The sequence below is a fragment of the Myotis yumanensis genome, unplaced genomic scaffold (assembly GCF_028538775.1).
Source record: "Myotis yumanensis isolate MYYU_CA2020_CCGP unplaced genomic scaffold, mMyoYum1.0.hap1 SCAF_12, whole genome shotgun sequence".
NCBI lineage: Eukaryota > Metazoa > Chordata > Mammalia > Chiroptera > Vespertilionidae > Myotis > Myotis yumanensis.
The window spans coordinates 7,566,572-7,583,211 of NW_027223763.1; the positions used below are offsets into that span (position 1 = coordinate 7,566,572).

The 16,640-nt window shown below is 42.4% G+C and overlaps 2 protein-coding genes across 13 annotated transcripts in view; one reads left to right on the top strand and one right to left on the bottom strand.

Annotated features, from left to right (window-relative positions):
* Nucleotides 1–2,371, bottom strand: part of GAPVD1 (GTPase activating protein and VPS9 domains 1) — a 53,964-nt gene extending 51,593 nt beyond the window's left edge. For all 12 annotated transcript variants that reach the window (XM_070430682.1, XM_070430680.1, XM_070430681.1 and 9 more), the window contains exon 1: nt 2,265–2,371. The gene's annotated coding sequence lies outside the window, so the exon portion shown is untranslated. The remainder of the gene's footprint in view (nt 1–2,264) is intronic.
* Nucleotides 2,372–10,794: 8,423 nt separating this feature from the next.
* On the top strand, nt 10,795–15,425 carry HSPA5 (heat shock protein family A (Hsp70) member 5). Its single transcript, XM_070430684.1, has 9 exons — nt 10,795–10,899; nt 10,984–11,195; nt 11,301–11,532; nt 11,927–12,064; nt 12,370–12,482; nt 12,583–12,973; nt 13,090–13,327; nt 13,644–13,811; nt 14,519–15,425. Exons 2-9 carry the CDS (start codon nt 11,074–11,076, stop codon nt 15,079–15,081), a joined length of 1,965 nt encoding a protein of 654 aa, XP_070286785.1. The 5' UTR covers nt 10,795–10,899; nt 10,984–11,073; the 3' UTR covers nt 15,082–15,425.
* Nucleotides 15,426–16,640: the final 1,215 nt, after the last annotated feature.

Consider the following 16,640-nt stretch of genomic DNA (forward strand, 5'->3'; position numbering starts at 1 on the left):
TTGATCTTTCAATCTCTCTCTCTCCCACTCTCTTCCTCTCTGGCATGAAATTATATATACATATGTATGTAAAATGGAGGTGTTTTATTCCTAGGAATAAAAAACCTAGCATTATAAACTACCTTATTCATTTACTGACTCAGCAAATATTTCATGAGTACTTATTATGTACCAGCCACTATTCCAGCTCAGTGGTGAAGACAAAGTTCCTATTCTCACAGAGCTGACAGTTGAACGGGGAGACAAAGACTAAAATACTAACTAAATATACAAATTATATGTTACCAGATAGACAGATGCTATAAATAAAATATAGGGACAGGAGACAAAGAATGACAAGAGGACAGTATAAGGACACAGAAGGTACCAGGCAAAACCTCCCCAAGGCAGTGATTTATAATACGGCGTGTTCAACATGAACTATTTCAGAACCAACATTTGCTTCATCAAATACTCTTCCTCACCTTTCCGTTCTCCTCCCCCTTGATTTTTCCCACAAAAAGTTTGCTGCAGTGGTTTTCCATCACTGCTATTACTTTGGGGGGGTGAAGAAAGGTCTCACACCAGATGTTGACAGGTGCTTTACAAACAGGTGCACATTTCCAGTCACACATATTGTGGAAAAAAAAAATGCTCAGTGATTTGTCAGTGAGAAGTCTGATGCCAAAATGAAGAAGAACTGCAAAAATTTTACATGGAATTTCAAAATAAATGATTTTCTAATTCTCCAATTCTATAATCTGCACGTTTACTTTCTATCACATATGAAAAGAAGGTAATAGCAATAGGAAAATATATTTGAAGAGAGATCCTGAGGCTTTGCACTTCAGGACAATTCTTTAAAAGCCACACTATTCATATGATTTAAAGAAAAGTAGCACACACTGAAACTTCCTATCACGGGCTTACACAAGAGCTTGGAGGGCTTCATCGCTTGGAACTAGGAGGTGCAATAATACGAACATTTCAAAGCCAAAGCAGTCAATACCCTTTCTTCCTCATATTATTCTGCTGACTCCCCAGTACCCTGAATGAAATATCTGTGGTCTATTCTATTCTTTCAAACCATTACTCTGGTCTCAGCCAACCAAGTCTTTCCTTTTACTTCCCTCATTACAAAATTCCCTCTTTCACCTACATTTATCATCCTGTCTGCTTGTCTTCTTTCTCATTCAACGATTCAAATATTCTTCCAGGCAGATTTATATATCCCAAAAAATGTATTTCTATTTCAGGAATACATGTAAACCCTGATATAGTTATATATGTGCAATTTTATCACCACATAAAGTAACAAGATCTAACAGTGAGTCTAGCAATACCATAAATTTGAAGAAATTATCAGCATAAGTGATATTTTGAGATATCTGCAACATTTGTAAGCATTATACAATAATATCCATCATTTTTATTGTGACAAAGTCGCAGACATTGTTAATTCTACTGTGGTTTGTCACCTACATTCATAATTGAAGGAAATAATAAATTACAGTTATCCTCATTCTAGTCCAAAGACCCCCCCCCCCCAACACCCCCAACCAACCAGTGAATCTCAGGTTAAAAACCCTTTCTAGTTCAAATCTTTGCTCCAACTGATTTTTGTCACCCATTTTAAACTAAAAACACTGAAATCTCCTTTGACCTAGCTCTCATCTGAACAAATCACCCTACTTCCCTGTTTTTAGGCAGATTTATTCACAGAGCCCTGTTCATTTCTACGGTTTGCCTCGCCAGCACCCGTTTGAATGTTGCCAGTCAGTTAAAGGTGAGAGTGAAGGAAAAGGAGGTGGAAGCAACCGGCAGTCCCTCACTCCCTTCCCTCCAACAGCAAATGGAAAGATACCTCGGACGGTGTGTGTTTTTGGCAAGTGGGCTGCCCGCCAGATGGGCGAGTCCCGCTTGTCAAGAGTCCCCGGAGCACGACGTCTTCCCCGGCGGCACTCAGAAGACGTTCCATCTCACTCTCGCCTCCTCGACTCGGCCCCCTACCTGCTCCGCCTCGCATCCCCTCCCCCACGCGACCCTCCCCTCCCCTCCCCGCCCCAGGCCGCCCCGGCCCCGGCCCGCCGCAGCACCTCTCCCCTCGGCCTCACAGTGACTCTCCCCGCCCCCACTTCCCTTGACACTCGAGGGAAGGGCCCCGGGGTCAGCTGAACCCCTCGGCCCGGCCGTCAGGCGCAGGCTGCGGCCCAAGGCCGGGGCAGCCCGGTCACTAGACAGGGAGTCGTGCACTCGGCGCGGGTTCACTGAGGACCGGCACTCACCAAGAGGATCATGCGAAGAAAGGAACCGAGGTGTCCGCCCGATCGCCGCCCGGCCTCGGAGCAGTCGCCCTCTCTACGAACTGCCACCGCCGCCGCCGTCGCCGCCACTCGCTAGCTGGCTTCCCTGCGTCCTGCGGTGGCGCTGCCGCCAGGCCATCGCGCGTGCGCGGCGCCGCGGGGCCCCCTGGGACTGGTAGTTCCCGCGGGCGGCCAGCGGCGCCCCATTCCGCTCTAGCCTGCCCAGTCGGCTACGGGCTCCAGTGGTCCCGGACGACCGCGGTGCCGCCGAGCGCCTTCCGGGAAATGGTTCTTCACCCAGCACGGGCTCTCGCTTCCGCTTACGGTACTGCTGAGAAATCCGCAAGTATTAGCGTAAAGTGAAATAATTCAGAGCGCAACCGTCACTTGCCCGGGACACAGCATTCCAAACACAAACTCCCGCCCCCGTTAGTAGTATCTGGACTTTTAAACCTGATTTCCCACTCCTCCTTTTATCAAATTTTACTTATTGTAGACTTGACCATACAGTTAATTGACAATTTATCTACTCAGTAATGTTTTTATTTACAAAAACAATTCAGATATTCAACTGAACAGTCATAGAAACCTCAGAGTTGGAAGACACCTTAAAGGTCATTGGTCCAACTCCCGCCGGGACAGGAATTCTCTCTCTTCCACATTCCAGCCAGACGGCCATCCAACTTCGATTTCCACAGTTCAAATGTCAGGGAGTTCACTACCTTTAAGTAAGGCAGCCCGCCCGCCCCCTTGTCGGACAGCTCTGATGTTAGAACGTTCCGCCACCTGCTGAACTGAAATCATCGGCTTCCCTTGTCCTGCCTCCCGCTGCTAGTAGTTATGCTGCTTGGAGCCATATAGAATGTTTCCCACTTGACAGCCTTTCAAAAAGTTGAAAGCAATGATTATATCACCCAACACTCTGAGTCTCCAGGCAAAAAAGAAAGTAATCATCATTTTTCTATTTCAAATGTGAATAAGCTCCCAGACTATTTTCCATTTAGTCATTCTCCTTGATGTATTACCTTTAAAACCTGTCAAAATTTGCTTCATATTTATTGCCTCATTTTCTTAACCACAATAGCTGGTCAGGTATTATTGCTCTCATATTGCCATTAATCTGATTCAAGAATTCAATCTGATCAAAGAGTATTTACCAGCTATTATAAAGCATTGCTCAAAGCACCAGGGGAATGAAAAAAGCAACAGGACACAGTTTGCACTCCAGGGCCAAAGGATAGCCCATGCAGATTAAGGATAGAAATAGTAAACTAAGGTAAAAAGTGCTGAGATTCCAGCAAAGGCTTCATTAACTTGAGGGTCCATGATCCTAGAAGGAAGTGACACTGGATGGTGGGATTTCAGGAAGGAAAAGGGCATGTGAGGATTGCGAAGAAAGAACCCGGCCTAAGCAAAATGCACAAAGGAATATGTTCACAGTTTGCTCTCAATACTGAATATTCTAGATGGGCTGGAGCACACAGGCCAGGGAGGAGAAGAAAGGACCCCAAAAGTTGCAAAAACTTTCTGGGTTCCTGAAGAATCTGCACCGGGAGTGGTAAGTAAAAAGAGCACTGGGATGGTCAATTAATTGTTCTGAGCCCTATGCTGTCATCTACAAATGAAGAACTTGAACTAGATCAGCAGTTTTCAGTTGTTTTTTGGGGGGGATTTTTTGCATCCAGAACACCTAAGTAATATAGGCCCAGATATCAAACAATGGATCGCTACAACAGTAATTCTTAGGGGATATGAGTATGTATTATTATTCCCAACACATTTTCCACATGAGAAAAAGAGCTCAAGGTTAAAAGAGGCTCAAAATCAATAATACTCAGAGGATAGAGAATCCCATCTTTTTAAAAAGTTATTTCTAAAAATGTTATTTCTGGCAATAACTTTTTAAAATGTTTAATATGTTTTTTTTTTAATTGATGTCAGAGAGAGGGAGAGGGAGAGATAGAAACATCAATGTTGAGAATCATTGATTGGCTACCTCCTGCACACCCACTACTGGGGATTGAGTCTGAAACCCAGGTATGTGCCCTGACTGAGAATCAAACCAGCAACCCTTCCATGCATGGGACAGTGTTCAACCAACTGAGCCTTACAGGCAAAGACTATATGTTATTTTTCAATGGAAAAGTTTTCTAAAGCTCTAGAGTTTGCAAAAAGAAAAAATCCAGAAAGACATATGTGGAAGCTGTCTTATACACAGGTTACAGAAACTATTCCCTCATAAAATATTTTTTTGCACTTTGGAATAATCCAATTGAAAAGTAAAGGACAAGACTCCAGTTATACATGCGAATCTTCTGGACCCTTGGTTGTCCTGTACTGGCCCCAACTGGCCGGCTCAGAAATAGTAGTTAGTACTCAGAGGTCAATTTACTATACAGCTGATGGAGCTTATAATTTAGGGCCCCTCACTTGTTTGGGGACCCTTTCAAGGTCAGAGAACTGTATTCCTGTAGTCATACAGTTTTATAACATTTGCCAATGAATTTTAATTTTTGGCTATGTTGAGGACAACTTGAGAATACTAAAAATGAAAATGAGGAAAGTGATTCCTGTAGAACAGGGTCATAAATTATGCAACTCACACTTCAGCCCAATGAAATCTATTATAAACCTTATTTTTCTACCAGTACCAGTGATGTTCAGATTGATAGGAGCTGTCACCATATAACTTTGGTACATTACCTGTATTTTAATTTAACCCATGACTAATTATAATGTTTAATGAATTGTATCTTACATATTTTTCACTGGTAATGTTTTTTGTTGTTGTTCTTTCGTATTAATTTTATAGTTCTTAAAGTTTTTCAAACTTGGTAAATTCCTGATAAAAAGATTTTTTTTAATAACAAGAAAATGTAGACCAAAAAGTAACATACAGTTTACTCTTTGAAAAACATAGATATTATGGAAGGAGACTTGATTTAGGGTGGTAAACACAATATGCAGATAACGTGCTGAAGAATTGTATACCTGAAACCTGTATAATTTTATTAACAGTCATCCCAATAAAGTCAATAAAAAAGAGAAAAATATAGATATCAACAATTTTAATGGCTATATGTTTCATCATACTGATATATCATGATTATAATTTTAAGACGGAAATTATTTATTTATTAAATGGTAGATTGGGCATCGCTTTTTAAAAAAATATTTTTTTATTGATTTCAGAGAGGAACGGAAAGGGAGAGATAGAAACATGGATGAGAGCCCTAACCGGTCTGGCTCAGTGGATAGAGCATCAGCCTGCAGACTCAAGGGCCCCAGGTTCGATTCCGGTCAAGGGCATGTACCTTGGTTGCGGGCACATCCCCAGTAGGAAGTGTGCAGGAGGCAGCTGATCGATGTTTCTCTCTCATCGATGTTTCTAACTCTCTATCCCTCTCCCTTCCTCTCTGTAAAAAAATCAATAAAATATATTTTAAAAAAAGAGCCAGAGACCAAAATCATAGTAAATATTAAAAAAAACATGGATGAGAGAGAATCATTGATCTGCTGCCTCCTGCACGCCCCCTACTGGGTATCGAGCCCGCAACCCTGGCATGTGCCCTTGATTGGAATCGAACCCAGGACCTGTCAGTCTGCAGGCCAACACTGCATCCACTGAGCCAAACCAGCTAAGGCGAAATTGTTTATTTCTGGTAAGTTTTTAAATGCTAAATTCATGAAATCTTTTAAAATTGACTTTCAGAGAGAGGGAGAGAGAGAGAGACATCGATGTGAGAAACACACTCACATTGTATATGAATTAAACATCTCTAGAAAGCTACACAAGAAAGTGTTGACAGTGGTTACCTTTACCAGTGTACAAGAACAGGGCTAGGGAATGGGTGGCAGGCAGATTTATTTTCATTGCATATTGTACTCTTTGAATTTTATACCATGTACATATATGTCCTATTTTTAAAATGTAGAGATTTAAGATATATAGATATACATATCAAGTATTATTACTCAAATTCCATATAGTTCTTTATACTTATTTTACTTTAAAGGAAATTTATGTATAAAGTTAAATTGCTTTACAATTAATCAAATACCTTAAACATAACAACAACCTTGTGAGGAGGCAGAATTATATCCATTGTGCAGATTAGTAAATAGCATAAGAGAGATTAAGTGACTTGCCCTAAATCACAGCTAGTTAAGTGACAGAACTGGAGCTCATAGTTTTATGCTTCCAAACTTTATGGTCTTTTCTCTCTATCACACTTTCTAACACAGCATATCCTCTTCCACCCTGCCACCACCCTAACCCCCTGCAAAAAAATATATGTATGTATATATCTATATATATAAAAAGCCAGTGACCGGAATGCCGGAACAACCAGAACGACCAGTCACTATGACACCCACTGCAGCCGGCCAACTGCCTGATCAGGGGTGGGGCCAGCCAGCCAACTGCCCACAGCCCCTCCCCCTGGCCAGCCCAGCCCTAATCTATGGACCCCACCCATGCACGAATTTGTGCACCGGGCCTCTAGTGTGTGTGTGTGTGTGTGTGTGTGTGTGTGTGTGTGTGTGTGTATGAAGAACAAAAAATGCAGTTTACTTTTCATTTGTGTGTGTGTATGGGAAGGGAGGTGAAGGTTATATATTAATTAAAAATTATATTTTAAAACGTGAAGACAAAGAAGAAAACTTATTGCATAGCATATTACACTTTCAGAAGAAAAAAAAGTGACATGATTTTTTTCCTAGTGCTGCTCCCAGCTCAGGTGTAGGGAGATACTTTTGTTTTACTTCAGTGTTGTTTAATGAAGGTTGAGAAATTATTCCCAGTCCTTTAATAAAAGACATTTATGTGGCCAATTAAGAGAGTAATTATTAGATGCAGCATTTCCAAAAATCTTCGTCAAATTCAACTTATCACCAAAGTTATTATTTCTCATTGAAAGAAATCTTCAAAATTGGCTCTTAAGAGGCGGAGTTTTTAAATTTAAAAAAATTTTTAAATTAGTTTACTTTCAATATTATTTTGTATTAGTTTCAGGTGTACAGTTAGATAATCAGATACTTTACAAAGTGTTCCTCCCCAATATTTCCAGCAAGGAGGTGGTGTTTGTGAGGAACTTCTGAAATTTCTCATTGTACATTTACATGATTGTACGTTACCACTATTCTGCAGCTTTCCAAGTACTTTTTCATTTGATCCTTGCAACAAGCCACTAAGACAGGCAGGACAGAAATCCCTGACATTCAATTGGTAAAGAAACTGAGGCTCTGGGAGGTTGTTTTTTTCCCACGTTAATGTGCCCTACTTCTTAAGTTGAATATTCTCTCCAAAAAAAAGCATGTGAAAACTTCTCAATTATCAGGGTCTAAACATTCAACTTGTCAATTATTTAGGACTTTTCCTTTACCTCTCTGCCTTTATTCCCTTTCAGAAAGGAAGATTTAGAAGCGAAATGACATCCAACCCTAATCAGTCCTAACTGCTTAGCTTTCTGAGATCAGATGGGAAATGGAAATTTATTTTCTTACCTACGGGAACACAAGTGAAGCAACGTGGTTTAAATTACTGGATAAACTCTACATTTGTCTATGACCCCTTATTAAAATGTTTGCAAACTATATAACTACTCTATATCCTAAAACAAAATCTTATAAACCCAAAGCTCAGGATGACAACCTAGACTACAGAAATTAAAAATCAAACTGTCAGTCTCAAATTCTGGCTCCATATCTTCTCAGCTGTGTGATCTTCTGGGAAAATGTCTTTACCTCTTGAAGCTTCAGATTCCTTAGCTCTAAAGGGTTAAAAATGCTTTCATAAGGATTAAAACAGGAAATATACATAAAGCAATTAGCTTAGTGTCTAGCACTTACTAAAATATTGATAAATTGGCACTAATAACTATTATCAGCATTTAACATTTAGCAAACTAGATTTACCTGTACATTTCCCTATTCAATCCATATATGATCACACTTTGGAATATAACATATAATATACCTAATGTATTGGCTTTAAGAAGATATTACAACCACCAATATACTCAATTTCCCTCAGAAGTTAGCCAGATATCACTGCTAAATCTTAGAGAGTTGCAAAAGGTTACTCCATCAATCAAAGGTGAAGCTGAAATTGAAAGCTTTGTTTTTAACAGAAGTGAACTGTGATATACAGGGATTGGTAAAAGTAGGTTTACAGTTGTGAGTATGAGAAAGTTTATTCTTATATTACTATTTATTTTCTATACAAAGAACTGAAACCTACTTTTGTCCCACCCTGTATATAGGAAATTTGCTCAAATTGATATGAAGCTGTAATTTCTTTTTTATTGAATTTTATTATTATTATTATTAGGAGAGGAAGTGGAAGGCGGAAGGAGAAAACATTGATACATGGAATGATCAATTGCTTGTTTCCGTACTTGCCCTGACTGGAGATGGAACCCAAAAACCTAAGTCTGTGCCCTGACTGGGAATAGAAACATCAGCCTTTTAGTGTACAGGTCCACACTCCAACCAACTGAGCCACTGGGCCAGTGCTGAAGGTGATTTCTAGCTTGATAATAGGCTGATGCAACCTAAAGAAGGGTCAGTGTTACTGCTGTATTACAAGCTCTGTTCAAAGAGATGGCTGATGCAACTCTGATAGTAAGAATGGAGTCAATTCTGAGTCATCAGTATAACCTTTGAAGAGCATAGAGAAAAATTCCTGAGTACTGACTCCTACACTCAGCATCTTAGTAAACTGTGTGTAAGATGTTTCAATGCTCTGTGGACACAGTACTATCCATACCCATGAATCGCAAAAATACATTCAGTGGGGAATGTATTCACTAATTTTAAAAAATTGCTAAGAGCATTGGCTATGGTGTCATGCTGACTTTGATCCTAATCCCATCCCCTCATAGGCACGGACCACAGTGTGGTGATTACCACAGGGAAAGGGGGATGGGAGAGGTACAAGAAGGTAAAGGGGAGGGGGTAATAAATGGTGATGGAAGGAACTTGACAGGGTAGTGAACACAATACAATATACTGATGATGTATTATAGGATTGTACACCTGGAACCTACATAATGTTATTAACCAATGTCACCCCAATAAATTCAATAAAAAGGGGGGGGGGGGGATCCTAACTCCATCCCTCACTAGCTCTATGACTTTTAAGCTAGTTAATCTCTTTCTGTCTCAATGTTCTAACCTAGAAAATGGGAAATGCCAAATGCTGAACTGTAAGGACTGAATGACACGGGGATTGGTACATAGTAAACCTCAAGTAGATAGTACCCTATATCATTTTCTGCTGCAGAATGCTATACAAAATTAAGGCATCGTGGAGAAGTCTTTGTGGCCCTAGATGGTTTGACTCAGTGGATAGAGCTTCATCCTGCGCACTGAAGAGTCCCAGGTTCGACTGGGGTCAAGGGCACATGGCCCGGTTGTGGGCCCGACCCCCAGTAGGGGGCGTGTAGCAAACAGCCCATCAATGATTCTCTCTCATTGATGTTTCTCTCTCTCTCTCTCTCCTTCCTCTCTGAAATCAATACAAATATATTTTAAAAGAAGTCTTTGTGGACCAAAAGCACAATCAGACAAAAAGAGTGAAGGTAGAAAGCCACCTTTTATCATAAAGGAGAAGGAAGGTCTTGCGAATGGTAATGTGAGCCACAAAGGGAAACGATGGACAGGGAAGGGGAAGGAAAGGGGCAACGTACACTAGAAAAAGGACGCTAGTGGGAGCGATGGCATCAGAAGCTCTTCGGGGAGCGTGTGGTCACCGTGGGGAGGGGATTCCGGGGTCGGAGATCATTACTTTGGCCCGGCCTGTCCTGTGACTTACCCTGGGGCAGGGCAATGTGGAGAGGCCTGGTTTAGACAAAGATCGCTGCAGGGGAAGCAGGGGCGACCTACTGACTAGGAGGGGCCATGATTCGGGCGGGCGATGAGCAGGTCCCGCCTCGGGGGCCGCCGGCCGGTGAGCAGCAAGAGGCTCGCACACCCCTAGTACCAGGACCGGTGGTGGCTACAAAGCGCAGAGAAATTCTTTTTCGGGCGATCATAGCACCTACGCTGAGACCTTGCTGCATGGGACAGGATGGAGGCCGGGAAGAGAAAGAGCCGCCTCCTGCTTCGGGATGGACAGAGGAGAGGCAGGCGGACTGCGGAGAAGCAAAGAACTGAAGCCCCACGATCTCGGGGGAAATCAGGCCCCATGCCGGCTCCGGCCCCCGAGGGCCCAGCGTGGAGGCGGGACCTCAGCGGTTACCGGTAGAAACGGCCTCCGGGTGAGAGGTCGCCACGAGGAACGGACAGCGGCTGAACCAATGGGCCCAGCTCACGGGAGCGGATGTGGACTCCCATTGGTGGTTGTTGGGCGCGACCAGCAGCCAATGAGTCCGCCCTGGGGGCGTAGCGGTGACGTCAGTTGCGTAGGAAGCGGCTTCGAATCGGTGGCGGCCAGCTTGATGGCCTGGACCAATCAGCGGGCTCCAACTAGCAGAGCCTTGACCAATCGGCGGCCTCCACGACGGGGCTGGGGGGAGGGTATATAAACGGAGTCGGGGGACCGCGAGGTAATCGCTGTCCGAGTCATTACACACTTAACTGGTTTTGGGGTTTCGTGAGTGCGAGAGGTAGAGAGGTAAGCGCCGCGGCCTTATTTTCCGGACATGCCCTTCGTCTTGTCCACTGCTCCTCCTGACCCCCGGCCCTGTGTCTCCCTCAGATCGGTAACCTCGGTGCGTTTCCTTGCTTGGGCCTGTGCCTGGATTGCTTGCGACGCCCTGCCTGCCTGCTGACCGACAGCGAACGCAAGATGAAGCTCTCCCTGGTGGCTGCGGTGCTGCTGCTGCTCGGCGCAGCGCGGGCCGATGAGGAGGACAAGAAGGAGGACGTCGGCACGGTGGTCGGCATCGATCTGGGGACCACCTACTCCTGGTAAGCGGGGTTTGTGGGAAGGAGAATGGGGCTTGCCCCCGTGGGCAGCGGAGAGAATGGCTGAGCTGATGGTTTCCGTTCGTTGTTTTTTTTCTTTTCCGCCAGCGTCGGGGTGTTTAAGAACGGCCGCGTGGAGATCATCGCCAACGACCAGGGCAACCGCATCACTCCGTCTTATGTGGCCTTCACTCCTGAAGGGGAGCGTCTGATCGGCGATGCAGCCAAGAACCAGCTCACCTCCAACCCCGAGAACACGGTCTTCGATGCCAAGCGGCTCATCGGCCGCACGTGGAACGACCCGTCTGTGCAGCAGGACATCAAGTTCTTGCCTTTCAAGGTTCGGCCGGGTTTTTTCACGGGATAGGAAGTGGGTGGTGGTGGGGGGAGTATTTAAGATGGAGAAGTTACGGAAAAACAGTCTTGACGACAAAAGAGGATAGAGACACAGTACATGTAATAATATTTAATAATTCTGGTATGTTACAAAATATACTAAAGTTTGCAGACACACTTCACACATAACTACTCTGTCCACCATAGTTCAAGATTAAGAGAAGTTTTTTTGGTCAGTATTTAGCTCCAGGGGATCAAAGTAAATCAAACTGTAAAGGGAGGAAATGTCTCTCAGACACCCACCCCCTGCCCTTTTTTTTTTTTTTAAACCCCCCCCTTTTTAAAGTTTGAAGTGTTGTTGCTTCTGTGTCTGCAATAATAATCATTCTTTAAAATAGGTGGTTGAAAAGAAAACTAAACCATATATTCAAGTTGATATTGGAGGTGGGCAAACGAAGACTTTTGCTCCTGAAGAAATATCTGCCATGGTTCTCACTAAAATGAAGGAAACCGCTGAGGCTTATTTGGGAAAGAAGGTAAGTTTCTCTAGAACATGTTAAATATTTTTGTTATTCGTGTTCTTGATTGTGTTGTATAAATGCCTTCATTTTTTTATAGTTTGAATCTGAATGACATTCATGTATTATAAGTTTTAATTACATGCATATTTTACTGTAGGCCAAACAAAATGCCAGGGACTTTTCCTGGGTATAAAATTACATATATTACGCCCATCTTAAAAATAAACTAGCTTAGAAACTAAAGTGATGATTTGGCTGTAACTTAAATAAGGGTAAAGCCATGTGATAAAAGACAATTACCTTTTGTTATTTTTTTTTAGGTCACCCATGCAGTTGTTACTGTACCAGCCTATTTCAATGATGCCCAACGCCAGGCAACCAAAGATGCTGGGACTATTGCTGGATTGAATGTCATGAGGATCATCAATGAGCCGTAAGTGTTAAATTCAAAGGCATGGTATAGTTGCTAAATAGAGAAATTGTAAACTTATCTAACTTATCTGAACTTTTTTTTTTTTTAATTCTCCTAACAGGACAGCAGCTGCTATCGCTTATGGCCTAGATAAAAGGGAAGGGGAGAAGAACATCCTGGTGTTTGACCTTGGTGGTGGAACCTTCGACGTGTCTCTTCTCACCATTGATAATGGTGTCTTCGAAGTTGTGGCCACTAATGGGGATACTCATCTGGGTGGAGAAGATTTTGACCAGCGTGTCATGGAACACTTCATCAAGCTCTACAAAAAGAAGACTGGCAAAGATGTTAGGAAAGACAACAGAGCTGTGCAGAAACTCCGGCGGGAGGTAGAAAAGGCCAAACGGGCCCTGTCTTCTCAACACCAAGCAAGAATTGAAATTGAGTCCTTCTTTGAAGGAGAAGACTTCTCTGAGACCCTGACTCGAGCCAAATTTGAAGAGCTCAACATGGTATGCTCCTTGTTTTTGCTTTGAGATCTAGTAAGATTGAGATGATGCATTTAGAAATCTAGACAATAAGTCAGTATATCAGGCATCATAATAGTAATTATTGTCTTTTATTCTAGGACCTGTTCCGCTCTACCATGAAGCCTGTCCAGAAAGTGCTGGAAGATTCTGATTTGAAGAAGTCTGATATTGATGAAATTGTTCTTGTTGGTGGCTCCACTCGAATCCCAAAGATTCAACAACTGGTTAAAGAGTTCTTCAATGGCAAGGAGCCATCCCGTGGCATAAACCCAGATGAGGCTGTAGCTTATGGTGCTGCTGTCCAGGCTGGTGTACTCTCTGGTGATCAAGATACAGGTAGGTTAATGTTGCAAGCATCTTTCACAGTGCTTCAGCAGCTTGATGGGAAGAGTATAATTAGCTGTTGCTTTAGAAAGCAATAGAATATGAGCAACAAGGTCACATACCTAGTAAAGGGTACAGTGAGGTCAAGGCCTGGTGCACTTTTAAGATCCTTAGCAACTATATTTACTTAACTGCTTCTAAAATGGTTTTGTATAGAACCTAATCAAATAGAAAGACGGAGAAGATAAAGTTGTATTGGTCATGGGGAGACTGCTTAGTAATTCTATGATTCTTTAATTAGAAATTAACTCTGTCATTACCTTTGCAGGTGATCTGGTACTGCTTGACGTATGTCCCCTTACGCTTGGTATTGAAACTGTGGGAGGTGTCATGACCAAACTGATTCCAAGGAACACTGTGGTACCCACCAAGAAGTCACAGATCTTTTCTACAGCCTCTGATAATCAACCAACTGTTACAATCAAGGTTTATGAAGGTAATTACTTATATTTGTTAATATCATGGTATGTGTGTGAACAACATGACTTCTTGCTTTTAGTATACTCTATTGAATCGAAAAGACTAGGGAAAGAAATATCTGTGTTTTCAGATGGGGTCACTAACTAGTGTTGAGTTTGGAATAGTTGGCATTAAAATCTAGTTCTTACCTAGCTTCCTAGCACTACTACCCATTAAAAATAATTTCTGAGCTAGCTCTAAATTATAAGAACAAGAAAAGGGTTCATATAAAGCCGGTGAAATTCAATTAAAAGTTAGTAGGAACGCCTGGATGGCATGGCTCAGTGGTTCGAGTGTCATGAACCAGGATGCCACTGTTCCATTCCCAGTCAGGGCACATGCCCACAACCCAGTTGGGGGCGTGCAGGAGGCAGCTGATCAATGATTATCTTCCATCATTGAAGTTTTCTCCCTCTCCCTCTTCCTCTCCCTCTGATATCAATAAATATCTCCTTCTCTCTCTCTCTCTCTCTCTCTCTCTCTCTCTATATATATATATATATATATAAAAGAGTTAGTAGGAACTTAATTCACTTAGTCCCATTTGTTCCTTATAGACCCATGACACATTTCTGGCTTGATAAGAGTGCCCTTGCCACTGTAGGCTCTGACAGACTGAAATGCAAGGATCCACATGTACTAATGTTGGTCATTAACAACAAGATTTTTATGTGTAACTTCTAGGTGAACGCCCCCTGACAAAAGACAATCATCTCCTGGGAACCTTTGATCTGACTGGAATTCCTCCTGCTCCTCGTGGGGTCCCACAGATTGAAGTCACCTTTGAGATAGATGTGAATGGCATTCTCCGAGTGACAGCTGAAGACAAAGGTACAGGCAACAAAAATAAGATCACAATTACCAATGATCAAAATCGCCTGACACCTGAAGAAATTGAGAGGATGGTCAATGACGCAGAGAAGTTTGCTGAGGAGGACAAAAAGCTCAAGGAGCGCATTGATACTAGAAATGAGTTGGAAAGTTATGCCTATTCTCTAAAGAATCAAATTGGAGATAAAGAAAAGCTGGGAGGTAAACTTTCCTCTGAAGATAAGGAGACCATGGAAAAAGCTGTAGAGGAAAAGATTGAATGGCTGGAAAGTCACCAAGATGCTGACATTGAAGATTTCAAAGCCAAAAAGAAGGAACTGGAAGAAATTGTTCAGCCAATTATCAGCAAACTCTATGGAAGTGCAGGCCCTCCCCCAACTGAGGAGGAGGAACCAGCAGACAGGGATGAGTTGTAGACACTACTCTGCTAGTGCTGTAATATTGTAAATACTGGACTCAGGAACTTTCGTTAGGAGAAAATTGAGAGAACTTAAGTCTCAAATGTAATTGGAATCTTCACCTCAGAGTGGAGTTGAAAATGCTATAGCCCAAGTGGCTGTTTACTGCTTTTCATTAGCAGTTGCTCACATGTCTTGGGGTCGGGGGAGAGGAGAAATTGGCTGCCGTAAAAAGTGGATAAGAAGCTGGTTAGGGCGTGTGTTCACCGTGGAAATGTTCTATTTAACAATTGGGTCATGTGCATCTGGTGTAGGAACTTTATTTTCTACCATAAGTGACACCAATAAATGTTTGTTATTTACACTGGTCTAATTTTTGTGATAAGCTTTCTAATTAGGTCATTTATTTTAGGTTTAGATTCTTATGGGGGGTGAGGGGTGGGGTTTTGAGGTAACTCCGGGAACTTGCCTAACTTCAATTTAATTCACCCATATCCTCACTTAGGCAAGGGTCATTTCACAATGCCCAAGAGTGGTGTTTTCTGGAACATGTTTGAAATGTCCTATTTCCCCTTATCCTTCTAAAACTTAACTTTCTGATGGCTTTTTATTTTTATTTTATTTTATTTTTTTAAAAATATATTTTATTGATTTTTTACAGAGAGGAAGGGAGAGGGATAGAGAGTTAGAAACATCGATCAGCTGCCTCCTGCACATCACCCACTGGGGACGTGCCCGCAACCAAGGTACATGCCCTTGACCGGAATCGAATCTGGGACCTTTCGGTCCACAGGCCGACACTCTATCCACTGAGCCAAACCGGTTTTGGCGGCTTTTTATTTTTATTTTTGGATTTTTATTATTGATACTTTAGGTTGTTTGCATTTTCTTAAGACTTGAAAGAGATCACTGATGTTAACTTTACACACTTGAATTCATTATTTTAGGGTGTAAAGGTATATTTTGAACTTTACTGTCAGAATCCCCATCTGAAATTTCTCACTACCAAGGGCTACTGGAGTGGGAGCTAGGATGGTGACCTTGAAATAACATTAAGTTCCACTGCAATTGTGGATCAAAGGCAGACATTGATGTCATGACAGGTTCAAGATTACTTGGGTTGGCTTCCCGAGGAAGGGGATGGTCGTGAATAAGTAGTATGATCAATAAGGGGCAGGCTATTTGGCACTAACATGATATCCAGTAAGACCCAAGGATAACTGTTTTTAGATGGGCAACTGGCCAGAAGGTTAACTTGCTAACTGGCAGAACTGGGACCTGATGGCACGATTGTGTTACTCTGAGGCCAGAACCTTGGCTGCAATGCCCAGAAGCATTTGGATAGGCCTGGAGTAATACTTGTCTTCAGGCCAAGGTGAATACAAGCAATCACAGCAGTGCTGTGTGCAGTGGGGTTAGTGCAGGGGTGGGCAAACTTTTTGACTCAAGGGCCACAATGGGTTCTTAAACTGGACTGGAGGACCGGAACAAAAGCATGGATGGAGTGTTGGTGTGAACTAATATAAATTCAAAGTAAACATCATTACATAAAAGGGTACGGTCTTTTTTTTTTAGTT